Source organism: Typopeltis vanoorti, chromosome 17 (assembly GCF_054136105.1).
Source record: "Typopeltis vanoorti isolate ZY-2024b chromosome 17, IOZ_Tvanoo_1.0, whole genome shotgun sequence".
Lineage (NCBI taxonomy): Eukaryota > Metazoa > Arthropoda > Arachnida > Uropygi > Thelyphonidae > Typopeltis > Typopeltis vanoorti.
This window is the reverse complement of record NC_143565.1, coordinates 113868926-113882476: the sequence shown is the minus strand read 5'-3', so window position 1 is coordinate 113882476 and position 13551 is coordinate 113868926. Positions and strand designations below refer to the sequence as shown.

At 35.9% G+C, this 13551-nt stretch overlaps 1 protein-coding gene across 2 annotated transcripts in view; it reads left to right on the top strand.

Moving 5' to 3' along the window:
• The window catches only part of Msh6 (DNA mismatch repair protein Msh6), a 429489-nt gene that overhangs the window by 377152 nt on the left and 38786 nt on the right, over positions 1-13551 (top strand). For both annotated transcript variants that reach the window (XM_090406801.1, XM_090406800.1), the window contains exon 28: positions 12048-12135. In XM_090406801.1, coding sequence (XP_090262927.1) covers positions 12048-12135 — 88 coding nt within the window. The remainder of the gene's footprint in view (positions 1-12047; positions 12136-13551) is intronic.

Sequence of the window (13551 nt, the reverse complement as noted above, 5' to 3'; positions counted from 1 at the left end):
TTAATGCTATGACTAATTTTACCTTGTAGAACTAGTATTAATGAAGCAGATATGCTAACATAATCATGAAGGTTATCCCATGATAACCTTCCATGTTTGACTAGGATGAGGAACTATGACATCAACAAGACTGATGACAATCCTAGCCCACAAAATCATCAATCAGATCATCATAAAATAACTCTCAGAAAAACTTTCAAGATGGGAACATGGTACATCAGAGGACTCCTGCAAAGTGGGAAACTAGTTTGCAGGAGTCCTCTGATGTAATACAGAATGAAATGGAAGACAATAAGATACTAATCTTAGGGTTGGCTGAAACTCACTGGAAAGAACGGTCATTTTACAATACATAAGGGAAACAATGTGTTTTTCTCTGGTCCAGACCATAACAGTGAAAAGGGAGTTGCCATCGTTGTTAATAAAAACATTAGTAAAGCAGTAAAAGGATACAACCCAGTCAGTGACAGAATCATAACAGTAAGATTAAACACCATCCCAATTTCAACAACGCTGATACACGTTTATGCAGCCACATCAAATGCAGAAGATGAAGTAAGTGAGGAATTCTACAAACACCTAAATGAAACTATGGATATAATACCAAGAAAGGACATTCGAATAGTTCTAGGAGACTTCAATGCTAAGGTGGGATTCAATGCACATGATGAACACTTATATGGAATCACTGGAAAATATGGACTGGAAATTAGAAACGAACAAGGAGAAAAACTATTGGAGTTCTGCATTGAAAGGGAATTAGCAATCACTTACACAATGTACAAGCAGCACAAGAGGAGACTATACATATGGGTAGCACCTGGGAATCGATGTAAGAATCAGATTGACTACATTTTAATTGACAGAAGATGGAGGACATTAATAAATAACACCAAAACATTGCCAGGAGCAGATTGTGGATCAATTATTAATCTCTAATTTAAAGATCCATCTGAAAGCAAATAAGAATAACAGCAACAAAAGATATGACTTTTCACAAATAGACAACAAATTTATAATGGACATCGAATCAGAGCTCGAGAAACAAAAAAAAAAAAAAAAAAAAAAGCACACCTCAGGAACAAAGCATTGAATCATATTGGACACACCTAAAACAAACCATTGCAAAATCTGCAGCCAAACATCCCAATAAAAAAGAAGAATGGCAGTCCATGGATTACAAAGGAAACCCTAGAACTAATTGAAAAAGGAAACAAATTAAAATAACAAATTGGCAAAATCCAAATTACCTGAACCTGAATAAATTAAGAAATCTTGTCAAAATGATAAAAATAGCTATATCCAAAACATTTGTAAAGAAATAGAAAGACACTCCAACTCTAATGAAACAGCAGATTTATTCAAGAAGGTTAAGGATGTAACCAAAAAATTCAAACCAAAACTTAATATAATTGCAGAGGAAAATGGCAAGATCTTAAATGACACTAATGACATAGCCAGAAAATGGAAGGAGTATTGCGCCAAGCTTTACAAGGATCCAGCTATTCAACAAGAAGACGAAGGAGCTATGGAAAACATGGAAACAGCCAGAGATCCTCATAAGTGAAGTAGAATAAGCAATCAAAGAAAAACTAAGCCCCAGGTGCTGATTCAATACCAGCTGAAATGTTAAAAAACCTTGGAGAGAATGCAGTCAACTGGATACACGATTTATGCAACAAAATCTGGAAGACTGGAAGATGGCTGAATGACTGGGCCGATTCCACCATTATCCCAATCTACAAAAAAAAAAAAAAAAGCAATCACAACAACTTTGAAAACTACTGCACCGTTGCCCTTATCTCACATACCAGCAAGATTTTACTACACATTATTAAGGAGAGATTACAAAGTTTTATAGACCATCAGATCACAGAAGAGCAAGCAGGATTCAGAAAAGGTCGAGGGATTAGAGATCATATATCATAACATCAGACAAATTGAAAAAGCAAGGGAATTCAACTTAAGCCTTTATCTGTGCTTTATAGATTACTCCAAGGCCTTTGACTGCATGAGGTGGGATATCTTATGTGATATCATGCAAGAATCAGGAATGCCAAACCATCTAATAACCCTCATAAAGAACTTATATCAAGAAATCAAGCAACAGTAAGAATTGAACACTCACTGTCCCCTGCATTCCAATTTGAAAAAGGATCAAGACAAGGATGCATACTCTCACCATTACTATTCAACCTTTACAGCGAAACTATAATGAAAAGATCTCTAGAAAAGTGGAATGGAGGCATTAAATTAGGTAACCGAACAATCGCTAACCTACAATATGCAGATGACACAGTGATAATAGCAACAAGCGAACAAGAATTAAAATCCATCCTGCATCAATTAGAATAGAAAGCCTAAGCCATGGTTTAAGAATAAATCAAGATAAAACGAAAATAATGATTTTAAACATAGCAGAAGAGATAGATATAGAAGGAAATGAAATTGTCGACCATTTCAACTACCTTGGAGTGATGATAAAAAAATAAAAAAAAAAGATGGATGTTAAAAAAAAGAGATAAGAAGAAGAATAGCACTAGTTAAAAAAAGCAATAACTGATTTAACCAAGATCTGGAAAGACAGGCACATCTCCAAAAAGACAAAAATTAAGCTTTTAGAAACTTTAATTTTTTTCAATCTTTCTCTATGCTTCTGAGTCTTGGACTATGACAAAAGATGACAGAGGAAGAATTGGGGCGTTCGAGCTCTGGTGCTGGAGAAGATTGTTAAGAGTGTCTTGGACAGAAAAGAAAAAAGAAAACAAACAAAATTATTCTAGAAGAACTGAATATCCACACAAGTCTGATAAACATAATCAAAAAGAGAATACTGCAATATTTTGGACACATATGTAGAAGGGAAGGCAACTGCCTAGAAAAAGTAATCATCCAAGGTAAACCGTGTGGGAAAAGAAAAAGAGGAACCCCCCCCCCCCCAACAGGTGGATTGACTAAATATCAAGAATCACTGAACTTAAACTAGAACAAGCAATAAGAGGGGCATAGGAGAGAAAGAAATGGCGAAGTATCATTAGGAAGGTCATGAGTCCTCGGACATGAGGAGATCCGAGAGAGAGAGAGATGCTAACTTCAATTAATTTTCAGTATTGAGACCACATGTTTGTAAACATATAACAAGTTTAATAAAATAAAAAATATAATCCAACAACTTTCATAAGTCATCAGACTTACATTATCAGAACTCCACAGTTAGTACATACAAGCAAGTTACCAGAAAAAAAGCATTGTATTAATTAGTCTGTATGCATTGGTGAGACTCGACTCTAGAGCACAGGTTGCCAAACTTTTTCGGGCCACTGCCCACTTTGCAAGACATAAATTTTGTAACGCCCCCCATTATAACAGTTTGAATAAAACCATATTTCAAATACTCAATACTGTACTGTTGACATTTCTTCTTATATTCAGACATAATGAAGTAATAAAATTTGCAAAAAATATTCACAAAATAAAAGATTTAATTTACACTTTGTATGACTCCACTTATCTATCACACTTTCGACTGATGATTGTTGGCAAAGCACACAAAAAATAATGAAACTTATTCCTAAACCACTGGTATTTATAGATTTGAAATCTAGCCCAAATCGACTTGCATGCATTGACTTGTTTGCGATATACCATCATTGGTGAGACTCTAGAGCACAGGTTGCCAAACTTTTTTGGGCCACCGCCCACTTTGCAAGACATACATTTTGTAACGCCCCCCCCTCCCCATTATAACAATTTGAATAAAACCATATTTCATATTTGAGACTGAATAAAACCATATTTCAAATACTCAATACTGTACTGTTGACATTTCTTCTTATATTCAGACATAATGAAGTAATAAAATTTGCAAAAAATATTCACAAAATAAAAGATTTAATTCACACTTTCGACTGATGATTGTTGGCAAAGCACACAAAAAATAATGAAACTTATTCCTAAACCACTGGTATTTATAGATTTGAAATCTAGCCCAAATCGACTTGCATGCATTGGCTTGTTTGCGATACCATCGTACTCATGCTTTGAACAAGTCACTGCAAGCACCCATATTCCTGTCAAAACATGCTGAATTGAGTGAATTACCTATATAATAGTTGACTGACATACTACTAGTTAAGACTCGTCTGCTGCATGGATAGACTAAAGCCTGTATGGCATGATCAATTTTTACAATAGCAAAAAAATGAATAAATTTTTTAAGTATATAAAAAATAGAAGTTAAAATATCCTGTATGACACATTCAATTTTCTCATTGACATAGAAAATTGATAAAAAAATTGATCGTGTAAGATGGACATAAGATGAATTAAAATTCAATAATTAATTTTTAAATATATATTATTAATTTCTTCTATAAAGAGCCACTGACCGCCTGAACGCCCCTAAATGCTTCTGATCCCACTAGCCCCACTGGGGGCAGTACCGTCCACTTTGGGAACCTATGCTCTAGAGCATTTCTGAGACTTCTTTGAACTCGGAAAACAATTATGATCAATATATGGCATTTCTTACTTGCCAAACTACTTGGTAGCCTGTGTTTGTTGTATGGATGGCTGATCATGATTTATGCAGTCTTCTTTTTTTTTCATGTCTCTTGTGTGTTCAGACATGTGAATCTCCCTAGACCCACCTGGCCTAAATAGCAAATGCAACAAAAGCAGTGAATTTTGCAATCTCCTGTTTTTTTTTTTCATACATTGGTAAAAAAGCCACTTTAGCATAGTAATGGCAAAGTAACATTATAACTTTCTTGATGTGAGGTAACATGATTGCATTCCAGCTGTCGAAGGTGTATTAAGAATTTTGTAAATTGTCTTTGGTTCGTACCCATTGACGGTGGGAAATATGCCTCAGGTAGTGCAATTCTTTACTCCATTTTCTTATATAGAGAAACCTGTGAAGCATTCATAACTATAAATTCACACATAACTATACTGATGATGTCTTATGATACTTAAGATGAAATATTCACATATTATTAAAATATTAATTTCTGTGGCATACGTGTGAATTTATAGTTTACTCCATTGTATTTTTTTATATATGTGTATAGATATTGGAATGTTATAATTTATATTACATAAATGTTTTAATCATATCTGTCTTTTGTAATGGATGGCAATGTGAAGCACTGAAAAAATCTACTTGTTGCAATAGACTTTCTGTATACCAAAAAGATCAATCTTTTTTCTTCTTTATTTACTTCAAGAAGTATGTCAGGAAAAAGTCAACTGTCTAGTTTTAAGAGTGAATCTTATGTTTGAATGCAAGCTATTCAGATAATCTTTAAATTCAGTTGTTATCCTTTGTTCAATGTTACTTTGTGATTACAGCATTAAAGTGGCTTTTTTGCCATTTTATAAGAATTCAAGATTCTTACATCAACCTAAATCTCCACATTCTTGAAAAAACCAGGAGCTTATGAAATGCACTGCTCTTGTGGCATTTATTATGTAAGGTCAGGTGGGAACCTGGTCTGTGGAGATCTGCATATCCAAACACGTAAAGGATGCTGAATAAAGAAGACAGCATAAATCATGATTAGCCTGTTATACAAGAAATGCAGTCCACCAAGTAGTTTTAGCAAGAAACAATATATTGATCATAATTGTTTTATAAGAAAGTTCAAAGAAGGTCTACACATCCAGGAATAGCTAAGTGACATGCCACATGAGATTAGCAGAGCTAATCTCATGTTGGAGGCTTAATGGATTTTTTACAACACTCAAAAAGAATTAAAATAGTCTTTAATACTTCCTATATTTCGTCCTAGTCACTAGGACATCTACGGGGATTACAAAAACAATTAATGTAACATATACACAAATAACAAACAATACTAAGCCCAACCTTGGTTGGGCTTAGTATTGTTTGTTATTTGTGTATTTATTTAAAGTCCTATCTAGGTAGAGTGCCCTTAGAGGGCGCTCTACCTAGATAGGACTTTAGTGTCAGTAGTAGGTGACCTGGAATGTAAGGTGGGAACTCTGGTGATGAGTGTTTCCCAAATCTTCAGAAGCTTAATGCAACCGTATTTATTGAGATTTGGTTGATTTTTGAGAGCTGCTGCTTCCAAGAAAAGTCTCTCTTTCTTGAATTTGCTGTGGTGGAGCATGGTGGTTTTCTTCCATGATACCCTGTGGGTGGTGTCCAAAACATGGTCAGCCAAGCCTGAATGGCCATAGTTGTGTTTGAAGATGTAAGACTTATGTTCCTCTAGACGGATGGATGCTGATCTGCCTGTCTGTCCAAAGTACGCCAGCTTACAGGAACAGGGTACTTTGTAAACTCCAGGCAGAGAGAGAGGAGAGAGCTGATCTTTCGTAGAACGGATAAGGGTAGCAAGTTTGCGGTGGGGCTTATATGCTGTGTGTAGGTTGTACTGTTTTAGTATCTTGGCTATTTTTTTGGATGTGCCACGGATGTAGGGTATGGTGATGGCATTTTTAAAATCTTGTTGATGAGAAGGACGGGGAGGAGTTGATTATAATTTCGATACTGTGATCGCTGTAGCCATTGGAGAGGAAAGTGCTGTGTATGTGGTTAAGCTCAGTAGTGAGGGCGGTTCCACTGGAACAAAGATTGTGGGCTCTCTTGGTAAGAGTTTTAATAATGCCATATTGTTGAGAGGGGTGGTGGTGGGAGAGTTTATGAATGTATCTGCCTGTGTGTGTGGGTTTTCTGTATACAGTTTTCTGTATCCAATGGCTACAGCGATCACAGTATCAAAAAAATAATCAACTCCTCCCCCATTCCCCGTCCTTCTCGTCAACAAGATTTTAAAAATGCCATCACCATACCCTACATCCGTGGCACATCCAAAAAAATAGCCAAGATACTAAAACAGTACAACCTACACACAGCATATAAGCCCCACCGCAAACTTGCTACCCTTATCTGTTCTACGAAAGATCAGCTCTCTCCTCTCTCTCTCTCTCTGCCTGGAGTTTACAAAGTACCCTGTTCCTGTAAGCTGGCGTACTTTGGACAGACAGGCAGATCAGCATCCATCCGTCTAGAGGAACACAAGTCTTACATCTTCAAACACAACTATGGCCATTCAGGCTTGGCTGACCATGTTTTGGACACCACCCACAGGGTATCATGGAAGAAAACCACCATGCTCCACCACAGCAAATTCAAGAAAGAGAGACTTTTCTTAGAAGCAGCAGCAGCTCTCAAAAACCAACCAAATCTCAATAAATACGGTTGCATTAAGCTTCCGAAGATTTGGGAAACACTCATCACCAGAGTTCCCACCTTACATTCCAGGCCACCTACTACTGCTAGATAGGACTTTAGTGTCACCCACGTGGTTGGGCTTAGTATTGTTTGTTATTTGTGTATATGTTACATTAATTGTTTTTGTAATCCCCGTAGATGTCCTAGTGACTAGGACGAAATATAGGAAGTATTAAAGTCTATTTTAATTCTTTTTGAGTGTTGTAAAAAATCCATTAAGCCTCCAACATGATGTCCTCACAGCACTTCAGCCTCTACACACGCAGAGCTAATCTCATGTGGCATGTCACTTAAACAGAATGGGAGAGGAAAAATTAACAAAACAAGTGTTCTCTGCTAGGTTGACAGAAAAAAGACCAAGATATAGGCAGATTGATACAGTAAAAAAGTGCCTTAATAGATAGAAATATAAGATCTGATAATGTTGGACTCTTGACACATAACAGATTGATTTGGAGCAAAGTAGATAGGAAGTTAATAATGATCAAGTTTTTCATGTAGTACTATCATATCCTGTACACCTCTGGAGGGTATATATCAGGAGTTTGATGATGATAATAGTCTACACACACATAACTACATTAAGAAATAAGCTGATTACCACTGCCCACATATTTAAGTTGGCATATGTGATTAATTACTGGTTACCTCACAGTACGGAGGAGTGATCAAACAATGCACGTATCTTACTTTTCATTGGTTCTATTTCATTATGATAGTCAGTGATAATCAAAGGAACAGTCATTTGTAATGATCAGCATTCCTCAGTTGTTGTGACGAGTAATGCTAACTTACAGAATAGTATTTTATGACATAAATTGTTAAAGTTTGGTATCTCTTTTTATTTTCTCACTTGTCATGGACAAGCTCATAACTACACTCTTTCTTCTAAATGCCTATACATATCCCCGTGGGGGGGGGGGGGAATACCAAACTAATTGCATGCTTCACATATTACATGAAGCCAAACAGCAAACTTCAGCCTTCCAAGTGCAGTTTTCAGAGTTTGATATCATTACCAAAAAATGCCAAGTGCCAAAAAAAAAAATTGTGATCCTCTCATAGTCTGGAGATAAAGCATTGCTTGTTAACTGTAAAAGAATTGTAAACCAAACTTAGTTATTTATCATTGTCACTTTCTAATCAGTACCTAGCAGCAACTGACACACATCATCATCATCATCATCAAATTCCTGCCATGTACCCTCAAGGGGTGTACAGGATATGACAGTACTACATGAAAAAATTACATCATTACTAACTTCCTATCTACAATTTTCCTCCAAATCAGTCTGTTACTTGTCAAGACTTCAACATTATCAGATCTTATATTTCTATCGTCTAAGGCACTTTGTACCGTATCAATCCACCTATATCTTGGTCTTCCTCTGGGTCGTTTTCCTGCCAACCTGGCAGAGAACACTTGTTTTGCTAATCTTTCCTCTCCCATTCTATTTAAGTGACCATACCATCTGAGATTAGCTCTGCTAACGCATTCCTGGATGCTGACAATGTCAAGTTCTTTTCTAATATCCTCATTTTTAATATGATATTGCCATTGATGCCATCTGTTCACGCCTCTAATCTTTCTCAGAACTCTCATATCTGCGGTCTCTAGTCTTTGGTCAAGTGTTTTACTTCTGACCCAGCTCTCAGATCCATAAGTTAAAATTGGTTTGAACACAGTCTTGTATACAGCTAATTTAGTGTTCCGACTAATTTCTTTCTTATTCCATATGAATTTATTCAATTGACTTCCCACGATACCAGCTTTGCTGATTCTGTTGTCTATTTCTATATTTAGTTTACCATCTTCAGTAAAAATTGTGCCTAAGTAGCTGAAATGTTTTACTTGTTCCACAGGTTCTCCATTCACAACACAGTTGACATTTTCAATGATTCTGCCTATTTTCATTGTCTTTGTCTTTTTATTGCTGACCTTCATACCATATCTATTACAACAGCTATTCAATTTAGTCAGAGAATCTTGCAGACTTGTAGCGGATTTATTTAGAAGTATAACATCATCCGCATAAAGCAAAGAGCTGACATTAACATCTCCAATTTTGATATCAGGTTTAATACCACATTCCTTCATAATGTGATCCATATAGATAATGAATAACAGAGGGGATAATGTACATCCTTGTCTCACACCAGATTTAACATTAAACCATCTTCCTGTACTTCCTTCAATTCTAACTGCTGACTCACAACTCAAATAAAGACTGAGTATTGCTTGATATAATGCCCCATTGACACCATATAACTGCAGCGTATTGAATAGCTTCTCTCTTGGCACCTTGTCATATGCCTTTTCCAAATCGACAAAACTTAAATACAGATCTTTGTTATATTCCCATGCTTTCTCGACTATTTGTCGTAAAGTGAAGATCTGGTCCTGACAGCCTCTATTTGGCCTGAATCCAGCTTGTTCTTCACCAAGCTTTTCTTCCACAATTCTTCTCAACCGTTTCTCAAGTATACTTGCATAGATCTTGCCAGGAACACTCAGTAGGGAAATACCTCTGTAATTCTCACATTCAGTTTTATTTCCCTTTTTATATATGGGTACTATGAGAGCTCTACTCCAATCATCGGGAATTCGTCCCTCTGTCCAGGCTTTCTGAACTATGCAGTGCAGCCACTGTAAGACTCTTATACCACCATACTTCAGCATTTCTGGTCGAATATCATCTACTCCTGCTGCCTTTCCACATTTCAAGCCTTTGATGGCTTTTTCTACTTCAAGTATGGATATGTATTCCTGACTGCATGCCTGGTCAGTGTTTTTTATCACTGTGCTGTCATCACTGCTTGTTTCATTTAGCAGTTTTTCAAAGTAATTACTCCATACTTCAAGGATATCTTTTTCTCCTGTTTTCATTTCACCTTTATCATCTCTAATTCCTTTTACAGCACTCTTTCCTCCATTCCTAAGCTTCTTCAACAACCTCCAGAATATTTTGCCACCTTCTTGATATTTATTTTCTATATTCTTGCCAAAGTCCTCCCATGACTTTTGTTTAGCTAGTTTTACACACTGTTTAGCTTTCTTACATTTGTCTCTGTATTCTGTAAGAGTAAAAGCTGACTTATTTGCCAGGAACTTTTGATATGCTTTCTTCTTTTCCTTCACTGCCTCTTTAACTTCCTGTGTCCACCAGGGAGTTCTGATTTTTTTATCTTTGCACACAACCTCACCACATGCCTCTCTGGCAGAATCAATCAATGTTTCCTTCAGAGTTTGCCACTGAATCTCCAAGGTTTGATTCCTGTTCTCAAACTCTTTCATTTTCTTTTCAATAATATTTCTGTATTTTAGTCTACAGTTTACATCTGAGAGCTGCTCAACTTTTATTCGCTTTAAAACTTTCTTACATGTTATTCTTTTCAATATGAAATTCAATTTTATCCTGCTCAAGACTAAATAGTGATCACTTCCAATTTCAAATCCTCTGTACACTCTGGTGTCCTGCACCAGGGAGAAAACATCACTATCAACAATAACATAGTCAATGAGACTTTTCTTATTCCTAGCCTCTTCTCTCCATGTGAATTTGTGCACATTTTTATGTTGGAACATGGTGTTAGTAATAACCAGTCCATGTCCTGAGCAGAAATCCAACAGATATTTGCCATTATTATTAGCTTTGCTCTTTTCTCCAAATTTTCCCAAAATATTTTTGTATGTCTCACAATCATTTCCTACTCTACTATTTAGATCCCCAACAAGGACCAACTTTTCATTTTTCATTGTGTCAGTTGCTTTTTCTAAAGCCTCAAAAAATTCCTCCACTTCTACCTTAGTAGAACCTTCTGTGGGACCATAGGCACAAATAAGTCTCATTGTCCAGTTCCCCATTCTCATATTTGCCCACATTACTCTACTTGAGACTGACTGCCATTCAAGAAGATTAGCCTCGTATTTTGTGTTGAATACTATGGCTACTCCTTCTTTTCCTTGATTGTTATTGCCTGAATATAACATTTTGTATTTATTGCTCAGAAAGATCTCACCAGTTTTGGTCTTTTTTGTTTCAGTCACCCCTATTATGTCGATCTGGTACTTATCTAATTCCTCAGCTAGCTCCATTTCTTTGCCATTCAGGCTTCTTACGTTGATAGTACCGATCTTTAACTCTGGTGATGTTGAGTTGGGGTTTGTTTTCAGATTTGTTCCAGTAGCTGACTTTTCGCTGTTCGCCCTGGTTCCCTGGCGAAAACAACGGGGGCCTTGTTTAACCGGGCGACGCCCCAGCCGGCATGAAATTTTGTCATGTTGTACCATCATTTTTTATTTTGGTTTAACCAATAAGAATACAATTTGGTCGGCTAAATCCCAAATTGCCAGCCCATCCTCGTTCGTTCAGTATCAAAGTAGATACCCAACAGGGTGCACCACGAGAAGGTGAGGATTGGACATTAGGTCAGAAGCCCTGGTCGGTTCTCCGCATTCCTTTAAAGGCTATGTGGAGGTCTCCTCTCAGTTATACAGCTTTGACCCTTAAGCACCCCCAACTGACACACTCCCATCATTATTTGAATAATGTGATTGTTATTTGATAACCTGATGAAAAATGATGCAGTTACATTGAAAAGCATTATGAGGATTTCAAAAATATATTCAGACAAGTATTTCAGAATATTTTCCTTCTAAATAGGAAACATGATGACTCCAACTTTAGAATCATCACTGAAAATGTCTTTCCATGATACCAATGTTGGAGTCATCATACAGAACAGGTTAAACTGGACAAATAAATAAAGTATTGCTCTCTTTCAGGGTTCTTTTGTTCCTGCAGAGGTTTGTAAACTGACTCCTGTTGATAGAGTATTCACTCGGCTTGGTGCTAGTGATAGAATTACTGAAGGTAAGAGTTTTAGAGTTTCTGAAAATAGCTGTTTTAGATTTTTCATTTGGTGATATAAAGTACAGTAAGCTACATGACATCCAGCCATCTCCAGACCAGAGACCCTAAAACTGTAATTTGATGCTATAATAGTGAATGGAAGATTTATTGAAATTATTTGTAAAGGTTCATAGCAGAGCTCCTAAGATTTACATTTGCATTTCATATGCTACCATAAATTGAGTAGTAGCTTGCAATTAAGCAAAAAAAAAAAGGGGGGGTGATATTCTGTGACTTAATAACATGTCATTATTCTCAAGCAATTTTTTGCATCTTACCATATTTGTCTCTAAATGCTACTCACTGTACTTCTATTATAAATGAAATATCTGTTACAGATGAAATTCTCATGTGTACAACTTCACAAAGAATCCATTACAACTTACCAAAAATAAATAAATTACATACAGGAAAGGGCATACCTTCCAGATCCTTTAAGAAATATTTATAGTATTAATTCTAAACTCAATGTTCGCATTCATTTACAGTGTGCCAAATCATACCAAACCTACTAGTCCTAATGGAAATTCAGCTTTAACTACTCATGCCATTTTTCCAAGCTACACAATCTGTTTGAAAAATTAACTTTGTATATGTGTTTGCCAAGTTGAGTATGTAACATAATTTTTTTTTTCCTTTGCCTAAAAAGTTCTTTTCTCCAATTTTGTTTCTTATTGGTTTTGTCTGTTTACTCTTCTGATACAACCAGTCATTCTGATGAAGATAACCTTTCTAATTTAGCAAAGTTATCAAAGATTTTTTCACATTCACAACTCTGAACTTCAACTCTCCTAGTTGTTCTAGAGACCAAAAAACATGGATTTTTTTCAAGCCATTTCATGCTTTCATTTGCAAAAAGGGGGTCTCACACTAAGCAACAAAATTCATCTCCCATCTAAGAATCCCACTATGGCATGTTTATGAATTTGTAGTAGATTATCAACTGGTGTAAGACCACCATATGGTATAAATTTGCTGGACAGACTCTAGCTACATCCTCAGTCTGTGAATGGATCTAGCAAATTAAACACTTTTGATTTCTTCCTCATCAATAAATAATCTACTTATGGATTTGTCCTCTGTGCAATTCTAATTCAAAACATATTCCACATTAATGAAAGTTTTCACTCAGCATATATAACACTAAGAAATGATAAACAAAACTTTATGTGAGATTTTTACAGCATGATATCTAGAATGTACAGGAAGAGAGGACGTGAGTTTATAAATATATAGAACATATATGAATGAATGGGCTTTACTACATGGCAGCTCCAATAATACTAGTGTATACAATTGCATTAGTAAATACAAACATATATTTTTAGATTATCTTTATCATATAACAAAAACACATTCCTCATTAATGAAATTTTT